General features: G+C 25.6%; 4 protein-coding genes and 1 long non-coding RNA gene across 10 annotated transcripts; 2 read left to right on the forward strand and 3 right to left on the reverse strand.

Annotated features, from left to right (window-relative positions):
• Positions 1 to 155: 155 nt before the first annotated feature.
• On the forward strand, positions 156 to 1,524 carry LOC100645569 (PITH domain-containing protein GA19395). Of its 3 annotated transcripts, none has more exons than XM_003399672.4 (6): positions 156 to 309; positions 473 to 654; positions 747 to 790; positions 852 to 929; positions 1,029 to 1,133; positions 1,213 to 1,524. In XM_003399672.4, exons 2-6 carry the CDS (start codon positions 484 to 486, stop codon positions 1,421 to 1,423), a joined length of 609 nt encoding a protein of 202 aa, XP_003399720.2. In that variant the 5' UTR covers positions 156 to 309; positions 473 to 483; the 3' UTR covers positions 1,424 to 1,524. The 3 variants fall into 3 exon arrangements, with proteins under 3 accessions (XP_003399720.2, XP_003399719.2, XP_048266708.1); XM_003399671.4 differs by having other exon boundaries at positions 169 to 350; XM_048410751.1 differs by lacking the exon at positions 156 to 309 and having other exon boundaries at positions 365 to 654.
• A 540-nt stretch (positions 1,525 to 2,064) lies between these two features.
• LOC100645461 (monocarboxylate transporter 12) lies at positions 2,065 to 7,022 on the forward strand. Of its 2 annotated transcripts, none has more exons than XM_003399670.4 (9): positions 2,065 to 2,295; positions 4,573 to 4,692; positions 4,760 to 4,903; positions 4,983 to 5,251; positions 5,492 to 5,685; positions 5,879 to 6,125; positions 6,301 to 6,466; positions 6,584 to 6,784; positions 6,851 to 7,022. In XM_003399670.4, exons 1-9 carry the CDS (start codon positions 2,112 to 2,114, stop codon positions 7,009 to 7,011), a joined length of 1,686 nt encoding a protein of 561 aa, XP_003399718.2. In that variant the 5' UTR covers positions 2,065 to 2,111; the 3' UTR covers positions 7,012 to 7,022. The 2 variants fall into 2 exon arrangements, with proteins under 2 accessions (XP_003399718.2, XP_048266705.1); XM_048410748.1 differs by lacking the exon at positions 2,065 to 2,295 and adding an exon at positions 4,124 to 4,335.
• Positions 5,816 to 7,145, reverse strand: LOC125386063. Its single transcript, XR_007225902.1, has 2 exons — positions 7,026 to 7,145; positions 5,816 to 6,943 (listed from the first exon to the last, which is right to left on the reverse strand). It is a non-coding gene; the product is annotated as an uncharacterized LOC125386063 (long non-coding RNA).
• A 13-nt stretch (positions 7,146 to 7,158) lies between these two features.
• LOC100645341 (leucine-rich PPR motif-containing protein, mitochondrial) lies at positions 7,159 to 10,170 on the reverse strand. 3 transcript variants are annotated; one of them, XM_012314867.2, is made up of 11 exons: positions 10,045 to 10,170; positions 9,798 to 9,801; positions 9,586 to 9,734; positions 9,366 to 9,503; positions 9,008 to 9,275; positions 8,679 to 8,910; positions 8,411 to 8,599; positions 8,136 to 8,343; positions 7,827 to 8,039; positions 7,515 to 7,756; positions 7,159 to 7,299 (listed from the first exon to the last, which is right to left on the reverse strand). In XM_012314867.2, exons 3-11 carry the CDS (start codon positions 9,650 to 9,652, stop codon positions 7,174 to 7,176), a joined length of 1,683 nt encoding a protein of 560 aa, XP_012170257.2. In that variant the 5' UTR covers positions 9,653 to 9,734; positions 9,798 to 9,801; positions 10,045 to 10,170; the 3' UTR covers positions 7,159 to 7,173. The 3 variants fall into 3 exon arrangements, with proteins under 3 accessions (XP_012170257.2, XP_012170254.2, XP_003399717.2); XM_012314864.3 differs by lacking the exon at positions 10,045 to 10,170 and having other exon boundaries at positions 9,798 to 10,037; XM_003399669.4 differs by lacking the exon at positions 10,045 to 10,170 and having other exon boundaries at positions 9,366 to 9,485; positions 9,798 to 10,036.
• Positions 10,096 to 11,730, reverse strand: LOC100645211 (barrier-to-autointegration factor). The gene is made up of 3 exons (XM_003399668.4): positions 11,528 to 11,730; positions 11,194 to 11,323; positions 10,096 to 10,940 (listed from the first exon to the last, which is right to left on the reverse strand). Exons 2-3 carry the CDS (start codon positions 11,317 to 11,319, stop codon positions 10,794 to 10,796), a joined length of 273 nt encoding a protein of 90 aa, XP_003399716.1. The 5' UTR covers positions 11,320 to 11,323; positions 11,528 to 11,730; the 3' UTR covers positions 10,096 to 10,793.
• Positions 11,731 to 12,047: the final 317 nt, after the last annotated feature.

Genomic DNA, 12,047 nt, shown 5'->3' on the forward strand with positions numbered 1-12,047 from the left:
GGAATGAATAATTAAAATGTGAAATGTTGAATTTCAAAAATATTTATCACGATGTTTATTTCAAAATAGAATTATTCATATAAAAATATAATAATTTTTTTAAATTATCTTGTAATACGAATCTAAAATTGAAACGAATCTATATTGTAACATACAAATAATTGTAGTTATCTATAATATATTTCCATATTTCTAGTAAATAATGATATATGTATATAAAAACTTCGTATTCAAACTTTAAAATTTATGTGTAACTCCAACTATTACTTCCAGTACTATAAACGTTTTATGACGTTGAAGACTGAGGGAGTTAGTTTTCATTGATATATTATTTATTCCTTCTCTTTAAGGTTAAAATATCGTTATATTTTAATTTTGTTTATTGGATAACAATTTTGTTTACTGGATAACAATTTTGTTTACTTTAATTATTTATGTAGTTCATATTAAATGTTAATACAAATGTTTGCAGATTGTTTTACAATGCCTCACCAATGTAATTGTGGTGTTACACACAATGATGCAGAATTAGGTGTACAATATAATTTATATCAAAAAATTGATGTAGAAAATATAGAATGTTTAAATGAATTTGAAGAAGCTACTGGAGCTACTGTATTTAAACCATGGGAAAATAGACTGGACAGAAATAAAGTAATTATTTGTTTATATATTTAAACATTTAATAAAAATATCTTTCAAAATATAATTATAATTTTACATTACAATTTACTTTTCTTTTTCAGTATGTTGAAAGTGATATGGATAATGAACTTCTATTTAACATTCCGTATGTTTGCTATTTGAACGTACTATTTGTAAGGATACATACATATTGTCATCTTTTTCAGGTTTACAGGAAATATAAAATTAAAAGGCCTTGTTATTATTGGAGGAGAAGATGATTTGTATCCAGATAAAGTAAAATTGTAAATACCCCTGAGTTTGAATGTCTAGAAACAAAGTTTAACCTATACAAATATAAAATATGTTTTATTAATATCGAAAAAAATATTTTATTCTTTTAGGTATAAAAATAGGCCACATATGACATTTGATGATGTAGCTACAGAACCTGAACAAGAATTTGAATTATGTGTAGACACAATGGGAGTACATGAATATTCTCTTAAGTATGTATGTTTTATTATGTTACTAAGCATTACATAAAGAATTATAATAATATAAAAATTAATACAATTTTTACTGTAGGGTGGTTAAATTCTCATCTGTACATCATTTAAGTTTGTACTTTACTGGTACTGAAAGAACAGATAAAATAAAAATTTATTATATCGGATTAAAAGGTGAATGGACACCTTCGCATCATCATGGTGTTACAATTTGTACCTATGAATTACGTCCTCAAATGAGTGATCATCCAAAAGGACATAACCAAGATGTTAATAGAACAGTTAGTTGATTTTATAAATTGAAAATTGATAAAGAAAATTGATAGAAGATGCACTCTGCATTAATAAAGAAAATAATTTCAAAGGCTAATAAATGTTTGTATTCAATTCATGTTTTACTTGTTCATTTTATTTTGAAATTCAATTAAATTTTTGTATATTAAATATTATTATTTTTAATAAATAAAGAACTCCATCGCACGAAGCTGTATGTATACTTTCCCGACAAAGACTGTGATATTCGGCAAATATATTCGGAAACAAATTAAGTCAAAAATTAGTATGTACTAGTAACGTCGTAATCGGTTATTAATTAGACCTTTTTAGTATTAAATTCGTTTCTTCTAACATTTTGTAGAATAATAAAAAGAAAAATAATTTAAAAGATCCGTAACATGATTATTCGTTAAATCGCTTTCTAAATTCGTTTAATCGTTTTAAATCGCTATATTTAATGATATATTTGAAAAACGAAACAATTATACTGCGTTGCTCCGTGACAAAAATAATTCTTCGTTTCATTCATGAAATTTTCTGTACTATCAAAAGTAACGCGTTCCTCGAGGTTTGCTTTGATCACCCCTTCTCTTCTCTGTTCCCTTCCACTATATGAGCACCAACTTAAAACTTTGATACATACATACATATGTACTTGATATCGCGAGAAACAACGTTCACTAAGTTCAACAATCGCAGCTCATGGCACACGCGACTGTCAGCTCCTCCGCTGAGGCAAATAGGCAAGATAAAAAAAATGCAAGTGAAAATATCGCCTGTACCTCAATGGATTATTCAGTGCCATCAGCTACGAAGCAACCCTTACCACCGGACGGAGGATGGGGCTACATCGTAGTTCTAGCATCCTTTTTAATCCATGTAATTGGTAAGCTACCGATTTTTCCTCGTTTCATTATATTTTCTTAAAACTTCATTTTAAGTTTAGTTTAAAATTTATATCGAAGAAACATGCCAAGTTCTTCTTTTCATTTTTAATTTCAAATTTTATGTTGCGTTGTTACGTTAAACGTATATGTATCTAAAATATTATAAATTTAATATGAATACCGTAAAGTAGATTTTATATACTAAAAAAAACCACGTAACTTTTATCTCCAATTTTTTATCTTTATCTAAAATATAATTATTATACTGCTACTTATAATAAGCATTTCAATGAAAATATACTTATTCCTCTTTTTCGAGAGATTTATCGTTTACACTGTTACCATTACGGTTACGTCTAAGATATATTAATCGAATAAATGATATCTTTATTAATTTAGAATAAAAAAAAAAAAAAAAACATTCTGAGATAAAGTAATAAAAAGAAAAGACTTCACGGAATTGTAAAATTTTCGTTTAGATTCCGCTTCGTATTTACACTATATCAAGAACAATTTTTAATCTTTACGAGAAACTCATTTAAATTAATTTATACGATTTATACATTAATAAATCGATTTTTTTAATCTCATAAAAATGTCATAAAAAGAAGTTTTATTCCCTTTACTTTGTTAATTCTATATTATCATTTCTTTTATTCAATAGGTATTACGTTAATTGAATAAAATAACGAAGAGAAGCAAAACGAATTAAAACCATTCTCAATTTCTTAAATCTTCTATCTCGTGTTCAAAACATGACTTATGAAAGAGCGATATTTAAGAACGTTGACACGTTTTCTCTCGTACAAGAACAGATTTGTAACATGTGTTTGCTATTATGTGCTTATTACAAAACAGAATATTACCAAATACAGTAAATTAAGCGTGCTCTACATTATGCACAAATCATGCACATGTACCATTACGTGCGTGATGGTTCGAAAAAAAAAAAAATTACCTTGCAAGCATGTTTACTGGTGCATCCTCAATTTCTTGCTGGTTTTAACTTTCCCAAGAATACACATACTTTGACCAAATCGATAAAAGATAATCATTGTTTCCTTTCTTTTATAGATACATATATTTATATAATTCGGAAAAAATTTATAGATATCTATATTTGCTTGATATAACTGTTTATAACGAAACGATCAATTTTTAGATCAATTAGATTTATAACAGATTTTAATCGATAATTAGTACATTATAAGATGAGAAAAAATTTCTACGCATCCAAAAAATAGAAAAAAACAGATTTAAAAAAAGCGCTGGCCTTGGTATTACAGAAACATTAAAATGATATGTTACATATATCTATGCGTCTTTTTAGCTTCTTATCTTGACACATAAAAATATTTCTATTAGATGTTTTCTTACATTATTAGCTTGTTTTCTGCTCGTTGTAGGCATCGTATTAGATGTATTAAAATTTAAAGGCGATGATTGTATCTGTGACAAAAAAATTATGGTAACAAGGTTATCGATACCAATACATATAAGAGGAGGATTAGAACGACCTTTGAAATTATTTCCATTTGAAAAATGACAAATATCGATACGCTATGCGATGAGAGAATTTTAATGAAGATTATTTCGTTGCAAAGACAGTACCGGCGATCGAACTGTATTATTGTTGAGTTATTGCACTTTGTTCGTCACTTACCATGTGTATGGAAATATACTTATACAGAGAAACTTTGATTACGCATAACAGTAATTTCACGATACGTGAAATCAGAATATGATACGAAAAACATATTTTTTGTATGGTAGTGACTAAGAATTGCGTTATACCACCTTTGAGGTGATACAGAATATGCGTCTGTTGAAAAATATTAAATTCATGTTATACCATTCATTTAATATTACGTTAAATACGATGATTGCTTTTAAATATCGTAATAATTGATTGCATTTATTGTAACTACGATTGAAAATAAAATAAAATAAAACAAGAACAGTCTCAGAAGAAGGAAAGTAATAATGAAGCGATAACTTAAAGATGAATAGTATAATGCAACTTCCTATTGACGAATTAGGTTAAATAGATTACTCATTTTATTATCAATTCCTTTATTTCTTGTAACACTGACGTTAATTTCATTAACAAAAATAAAAGTCATTAGAATAACAAGTATAACGTATCGTTCGTTTATTTCTCTTCCCAAAGAAGAGGTTACTTACTATGTATATTATTTAGTTCTTTAACCATCCTCTGCTAAACATTATTTTACATCAAAAACTCTATATGAAAGAACAATATATTTTTGTTGCAGCGGATGGAGTGACTTATTCGTTCGGTGTTTTTTATTTAGAACTTCTGTATTATTTCGAGGAGGGAAAAGGTGCTACTGCATGGATTGCATCGATATTAGTCGGTGTTACTTTGTGCTCAGGTAAACTTTTCATCCACGATAATTTCGATTTCTCAGTAACAAAAACATAACGGAAGATTGATTAAAGGTCCGATATCAAGTTTATTCGTAAATAAATTTGGATGCCGGGTTGTAACTATAGCTGGTTCGATATTGGCCAGTGCATGTTTATTGGCGAGTATGTGGGCTCGAAATATTATAACATTATACTTTACGATCGGCATTGGAACAGGTGAAAATATTTTTATTCCTTTATATAGAAACTTTCAATGCTAGCGTATAAGTTCAGAAATAATTTATTCTTATTGCAGGATTAGGTTTTGGATTGATCTATTTACCTGCGATTGTCAGCGTGACATGTTACTTTGAAAAGTATCGGTCCCTTGCAACGGGAATCGCAGTATGCGGTTCTGGTTTAGGCACATTAATTTTTGCACCTTGCTTAGATTACTTTATAGCGACATACGGATGGCGAGGAGCGATTTTAATTTGTTCTGGAATCGTTCTGAACTGCACCGTTCTTGGAGCGCTTTTTAGGCCCCTTAGAACGGATAAACGAAAAAAGAGAAGTTCTACAGAGGTACAGGATTCTTGTATGTATTATTATAAGAAATTTAATAACAGCATTTACATCGCGTAATAAATAGTATCAAACTATATATGAAATTGAATTATAAAAGATAAAGAAAAATGAAAGCGCAATTTATACGAACGCGTATATTATATATATGTATATTATATGTATGTGAGATCAGATGCGTTGAATAAGATATATAAACATTTCATGTACCGTATCGTAGACCTAAGTTTCAATTTTCAGAAATCTTCACAGAACATGAAAAATAATCCTGGAGAATATTCGAATAATTTATCTAATGAGGAACAAAGTAAAAAGATATACAGTGTGAGTTTTCAAAAGGAAAATAATCGTGCTGGTTTAAAGTCCCTGAGTCAACCTGTTTTGATCTCAAATAATGTGATACAAGACAGTTTAGAGAATATTCATAAAGAGCAGTCAGTATTTCTATATATATTCTATATATATATATCTATTGGATATTAATATTTCAAGCATTAACATCTATTATCATTATTATTATTATAAAAGTGCAGAGAGATAAACACAGACATCTTTTTCGATATATAAAATATAAAATTTTGTAACTTTCTAATATGATTATTATTAACACGTAGTTCTTATTTACAGCCCTAATTTAATGCAAGGATATAGCGAAGAAATCTTTCATATTCATAAGTCCTCTACAAGTTTACCTAATAAAATAGATTATATAAAAGCTGGTAATAAAGAATTTAAAATTAGTATTGACAGAAAGCTCAATGCCTTTCAAGAAGATGTAACCATTTCTCTATTAAAAGATCCAGTATTTATATTATTTACTTTCTCTAATTTCTGCACCAGTATTGGATTTTATATACCATATATCTATGTATTGGTATATATACTTGCTTTTATTAAAAATGTTTTTAATCTTTTGATAACAGAAACTATTTAATTTGTTTATAAACGACTTTTGTTTAACATATTTTTACAAAGACTGTGTATTATAAAAGTTATAATTCTTAATATATTTATGATTATGCTATATTTCATGAAAATATTGATTATAGCCTCAAGCTGAAGAACGAGGAATTAATAAAAAGGATGCAAGTTATCTTCTTGCAATAATCGGAATTGCTAATACAGTTGGTCGTATAATCTTAGGATATGTTTCAGACAAGCCATGGGTTAATCGACTATTAATATATAATTTATGTCTTACTATATGTGGCATTTGTAAGTATTACTTTTGTTATTATTTATAAAATTTAATCAAACCTCTTAAATAGTATTAATAGATTAATATCTAATTGAAAATCGTGCATGATATTTAATCTTTGCGTATTTTTCCAGCTACAACTCTTAGTGCATTCTGCACATCTTTTGCCTCATTCACACTTTATTCCTCTATATTTGGATTCACGTCTGGCGCTTATGTTGGTCTTACATCTGTGATTTTAGTAGATTTATTGGGTTTAAATCGTCTTACCAATGCTTTTGGACAGCTTTTACTATTTCAAGGTTTTGCATCACTTTTAGGACCACCCATTGCAGGTGTGTCTACAATGTTTTAAGTCATAAGTTTTATTTTCTTAACCTTTTTATAATTCATAATTTTAGGATGGTTATATGATGTACTTCAATCTTATGATCCTGGATTTTTCACTGCTGGTGGTATGATAACTATTAGTGGATTAATTTTATTTTTTATACCTACAATTCAACAAAAAATTCATAAAAATGTAAATACTCAAAGAACTAAAAATATAATAAATAATTAATTTGTCCAAAATACTTATTGCTTTCTTATAATTATTAATAAATGTTTTGCCATTTAATTTATCTATACTTCTAACTATAGAATGAATATTATGATACAAATATATGATCTAATAAACTTGCAATTTATTAAATATAAAATTGCTGGGTAATTTCACATCACTTTATTTTGTTAAATTTTGAAGAACTTGTACTACATCATCTGTTATTTCTGCATGTAAAAATTCATGTATTCTTCCTACTGTTTCAGTCTTTAAGTTAATGTTGTTATCTACCAGCTGATTTATTACCTAAAAAGATAATACAACAAAATTGTAACTATTAGGTTATTACTTATGTTTTTTATTATATATATTCTACTACTGTAATTATGCAATTATAAAAAGTACATTTCAAACAACATAATATAACTTTTATTCTAACTTATTAAAAATAACTCAAAAAAAAGATTTGTGACATAATAATCTATATAAAATTTGTAATTTATAAAATTCAAATTACATACCCCTATCAACCACATTTTATGAGATGGAAAATCAATCATAAAATCATGTAACTGTTTGTCCATAGGCACAAATGTTACATTATTTAATTTGTTATTTAACATCAATGTTGAATCTGGATCAGTGCTTTCTATTAGGTTCATACTGATTTTTACAAAATTATATTTATCATTTTTAAATATTGAACTTCGTCTGAGATCAGAAGCAATAATTTTATAAAAATATTCACCTTTGAAATATCGCACTATAAAAAAAACGTAAGTATTGTTAGTCTAAATATATTTATTCTATATATGTCAAAGTTTTAGACTTACTATATATAGCAGCTTCAGTAACCTTTCTTTTCTTCAATAGCAATAATACATAAGCATTATTAATCATTGTTTCATTTATATTATGTTTTATTAATAAATCTCTTGTGTGAGATATCTTTTCAAAAGTATATGGTAAAACGTAATCAGTAATTGTATCAATGCAAGGTAATATATTAAAGTCATTGATCATAATTTTAAGAATATCTAAAATACCTAAAAGCATATACTTATTGATACAACCAATATTAATGAAATATTGACAGTATTAATGAATTTTATTAATACTTTAAAAATTAATAAGTTATATACCTTGTAAATCATACTTAATTGCCTGCCTAAGTAAAAGTGGCCAAAAATAATGTGGCTTTATCAGATAATGATTTTTAAATATTCTAAGCAAAGGAAGAGATAAATGGTCATTCTTCATTAACGAATAATATAATAATATCAAAAAACATTTCTTGAACACAGTTTCATCTTTAGAAATCATACATAGCTTAATACTCTCATTAATTAACTAAAATAAATATATTAGAAGTAAATACTAAAATATGAAAAATGTGACAACAAAAAACTGTTCTTACCACTCTATTATTAACTACATGTTCTAAAATTAATCTCAGAATATTTTCAAATTGAGGGTGTTCATCATGTAAACCTATACATGATAGTGCCTTTATAGATAAGTATATGTGATTAATACTTATTAACTTCAATATAATTTCTATTTCAATATTTAGAATGGTGTTCCTTTTTTTTAAATATTGAAACATCTAAAACAAAATGTCCCATTATTAACTTTCATGGTACACATTAATGGTACTTTATCACAAAGTTTTTAGAAATTCTTACAGTATGAACATCATTGATGTTATTATTCCCTGATAATATATAAATCACAGTTAAAATATTTATGTTAGAGAAGTGTATGTTGTTTAAATTGCAATGCTGAATTATTTCTTTGACTTTAGCAACATTATTCAATTTAGCATGAGTATATATAAGAGCAGCATATGTTTCAGTAGTTAATTTTAATTTCTGTTGTTTCATATAGTCTAGAATTTTATTTACATTCATTATATCTCTGAAAAATATACACTCACGTTAGTTATTAAAAAATTAGATATCATACTAATTATTAAAATATTGTAATGTTTAATAAATAAATCTTGTATATTTACCCAGATTGAGAATATCCCAATATTAATGAATTAAAGACAGATTCCGATATAGGAAAATGTAACTTCTGCATATCTTTAACAAGCATTAATGCCTTGTCAATATTTCCCTTCATACAACAATATCTAATACATATCTTATATGTGGTATCATTTGGATAAATTTCTTTACATTTCATGTGCATTAGTAATTCCGTAGTTGAAAAATCATATTCATTTCTTATATATAATTTTAAAAGCTGATTATAATGGGATATGGACATCTTGAAATCTTCAAATTCAATGTAAAAAAACATACATTAAATTATGTTTTTTTACTAATTTCAAGTCATAGAATAAATATGTAATACTGAAAACATACTGCACATATCCGAAATCAACCATAAAGATCTTGCAAGTTTTACTTTGTCTACTGGTAAACAATCGATTATATTATTACACCAGGAAATTAACGAGAGTATCTGATTAGTATCTATAACATCTGCAATATGCATACCATCTTTTTAAAGAAAAATGTTTTCTATGTATATATATGTATATATATATTAATATTGCAATAATACATGATTGTTTATACTTACACACTGAATCTATAAGATTTATAATACTTGCCATTTCTGTTCTATGTACATATTTGTGTATTTCCATGTGTCTACTTATACTATCAAATTTTTTATTTATTAGATCCTTTTTAGAAGACTCAGCAGTATACGGTATCGATATTGTATCCCTATTAATATATAACTGTTTATAAACTACATTAATAAATATATAATACATTTAAAAAACTAACCTTTCTAACATTTCACTTGTTTTATTAAGTAGACGAGGTACGAAATGTATCATTTTCTTGTTTTCGTTTAGTATCGCAATTTTTAAGTGATTTTGAAAATGATTTACACATTTTAATAAAATATTTATCATGATAAGTTGATAACTCGTTAATAAAATTGATGCAGCGTTTTTCACGTGAAATACTTGAATTATCTAACCCTATAACCTACAATGATAAATTCTTCCCAATAAAACAATATACTCACCGTATTAAAAATATAATTATTCATTTGTTTCATTAATGAGTTGGCAATAACTAATTTAACATCAATTATTTATTAGAGTCTTATAATATAAACGGATTATAAAAAACAGTACTGTCAACATTCGCCACTAATTTTATGTAGTCTTCTTAAGATTCAATAGATTAATACACTCATATCAGAGGTAAAATATTATTACATTTTATTGTATATATGTGCAATATTTTTGTATATATAACTGTTTGTATAAATTTGTATATACTAAAATATTTGAATTATTAGATATATCCAAAAATATATTTTTAAATTAGATCTCGCACTTCTAACAATTTTGTACAAGAATTATCAAAATTTTGTTACAGTTATAAGTAAAATATCCACACATCGAACAGTTTACATGTTGTTTTATATGCAAAAATGTAAAAAATAGTTTAAAAGGTATATCAGTATCAGAAAATAAATAAGATGTAATGAAAAATTAACCTTAATACATAAAATAATGTATCTTACTATTATCTAATATAAACATTAAATAAGATTACAAACTTCTATATCATATTACATTTATGTCAAACTTTAAAGTACCTTTGAAGATATTTGTTTTCATTATACTATAGTAAGTTTATCTAAAATTATCTTGAAGTCATGAAAGTGAAACAGTTTTTACATTTTGCATTACAATATTACAATACATACTTTGCTATATTAAAAATCTCATTTTTGTAATATCAACATTAAATTTTATAATTATCTTACAAAAATTCTTCACACCAATCAGAGAGGCATTGATAACAATCACTAGATTGTTTTGCATTAGCAGAACACAAATCTTTCATCCATTCTTGGAACAGTTCTCTGTTTTTTTTTAAAACCAAATATTGTCCAAGTACTACATATGCCTGTAAGTACGTTAATAAGTATTAATATATTAATATTGAATTAAATGAATGTTTTAATCCTTTACCAAATTATTGGTACATATAAAAAGTATTATTTACTCAATATTACTCAATATTACTTAAATTTTAACATTGTTTATATTTGCCTTAGTTATTCTTAGGTACTTCTAATAATTTGCTCTTTCATTTCATTATAAAGAAATATTAATAAAATACAAATTATTAGTCAGATTCAGATAAAAGTATGTTATACTTTGTCAAAACCAGCTGCTTCCAATCTACGACCTAGAACTTCTCCAACTCCAGCAAGATCTGTAACAGGTTTATCACCCATTGGTTCAGCAACAAAGTTTTTGTGTTTCTGTGATGTGCTCGACATGTTTCTGAAAATGAAAATAAATCTTTATTCTGTATGACAAGTACAATAATTAAACATAGTGCTCTTTTATTGTTATATTAAATGAAAGATCAAGACTAAACATAACTAACATAAAATAAATATGATTTAATTATTTTATTAAAATTTACGTTTATATACCTTTAGATACAATACCTAAATAATATACCTATTTTTATAAAATACATACCTCAAATAACTTTTTATGAACTAAGTTTAAATTATTTCTATCAATTACTGCGTTTATATAGTTATTTTTTTTTATTGCAAATTTATGGTAATCTGAATATTAAATTTGTAATTAATTGTTCACTTTAGAATTACAATATCTTCTTCTTTAATAAAATATACGCCTTTAAAAAAAATTAAACACAACACTATCAAAGCAACTTACATTTATATAAATTTATATAAAATTGTAGAACGGAAATCTATGTAAAATTTTATGCACATGATAGCTGATTTCTATGTAACTAAATAAGTATATTTTTACTACTATATTTCACGGTATTAAACTTAATTACGATTAAATTAATGTTATTATTAACTATAAGACGCTAAAGTGTGTTTTAAAATATAATTTTTTAAGTATTTATAAGTAGATATACGACTTTAAGTTTAAAAATGTACATATACGTGATATAAAATAATTCTTCTAAAAAATCTTATTTCTTAGTATTAAAAAGAAAACGATAAAGAAAAAATGATTA

This window comes from Bombus terrestris, chromosome 12 (genome assembly GCF_910591885.1).
Source record: "Bombus terrestris chromosome 12, iyBomTerr1.2, whole genome shotgun sequence".
NCBI lineage: Eukaryota > Metazoa > Arthropoda > Insecta > Hymenoptera > Apidae > Bombus > Bombus terrestris.

Excerpts from the sequence above, each read along its gene's own strand:
- LOC100645569 (XM_048410751.1), top strand. The coding sequence starts at position 451 with ATGTTAATACAAATGTTTGCAGATTGTTTTACAATGCCTCACCAATGT. Across the intron at positions 930-1,028 it reads TATCCAGATAAAGTAAAATT|GTATAAAAATAGGCCACATA; the intron begins GTAAATACCCCT and ends TTATTCTTTTAG. Across the intron at positions 1,134-1,212 it reads GTACATGAATATTCTCTTAA|GGTGGTTAAATTCTCATCTG; the intron begins GTATGTATGTTT and ends TTTTTACTGTAG.
- LOC100645461 (XM_003399670.4), top strand. The coding sequence starts at position 2,112 with ATGGCACACGCGACTGTCAGCTCCTCCGCTGAGGCAAATAGGCAAGAT. Across the intron at positions 4,904-4,982 it reads TACGATCGGCATTGGAACAG|GATTAGGTTTTGGATTGATC; the intron begins GTGAAAATATTT and ends TTCTTATTGCAG. Across the intron at positions 6,785-6,850 it reads TTTAGGACCACCCATTGCAG|GATGGTTATATGATGTACTT; the intron begins GTGTGTCTACAA and ends TCATAATTTTAG.
- LOC100645341 (XM_012314864.3), bottom strand. The coding sequence starts at position 9,928 with ATGATAAATATTTTATTAAAATGTGTAAATCATTTTCAAAATCACTTA. Across the intron at positions 7,757-7,826 it reads TACTGAAGCTGCTATATATA|TGCGATATTTCAAAGGTGAA; the intron begins GTAAGTCTAAAA and ends TTTTTTTTATAG. Across the intron at positions 7,300-7,514 it reads ATAAAATGTGGTTGATAGGG|GTAATAAATCAGCTGGTAGA; the intron begins GTATGTAATTTG and ends TTATCTTTTTAG.
- LOC100645211 (XM_003399668.4), bottom strand. The coding sequence starts at position 11,319 with ATGTCGAGCACATCACAGAAACACAAAAACTTTGTTGCTGAACCAATG. Across the intron at positions 10,941-11,193 it reads AAGCAGCTGGTTTTGACAAA|GCATATGTAGTACTTGGACA; the intron begins GTATAACATACT and ends ACGTACTTACAG.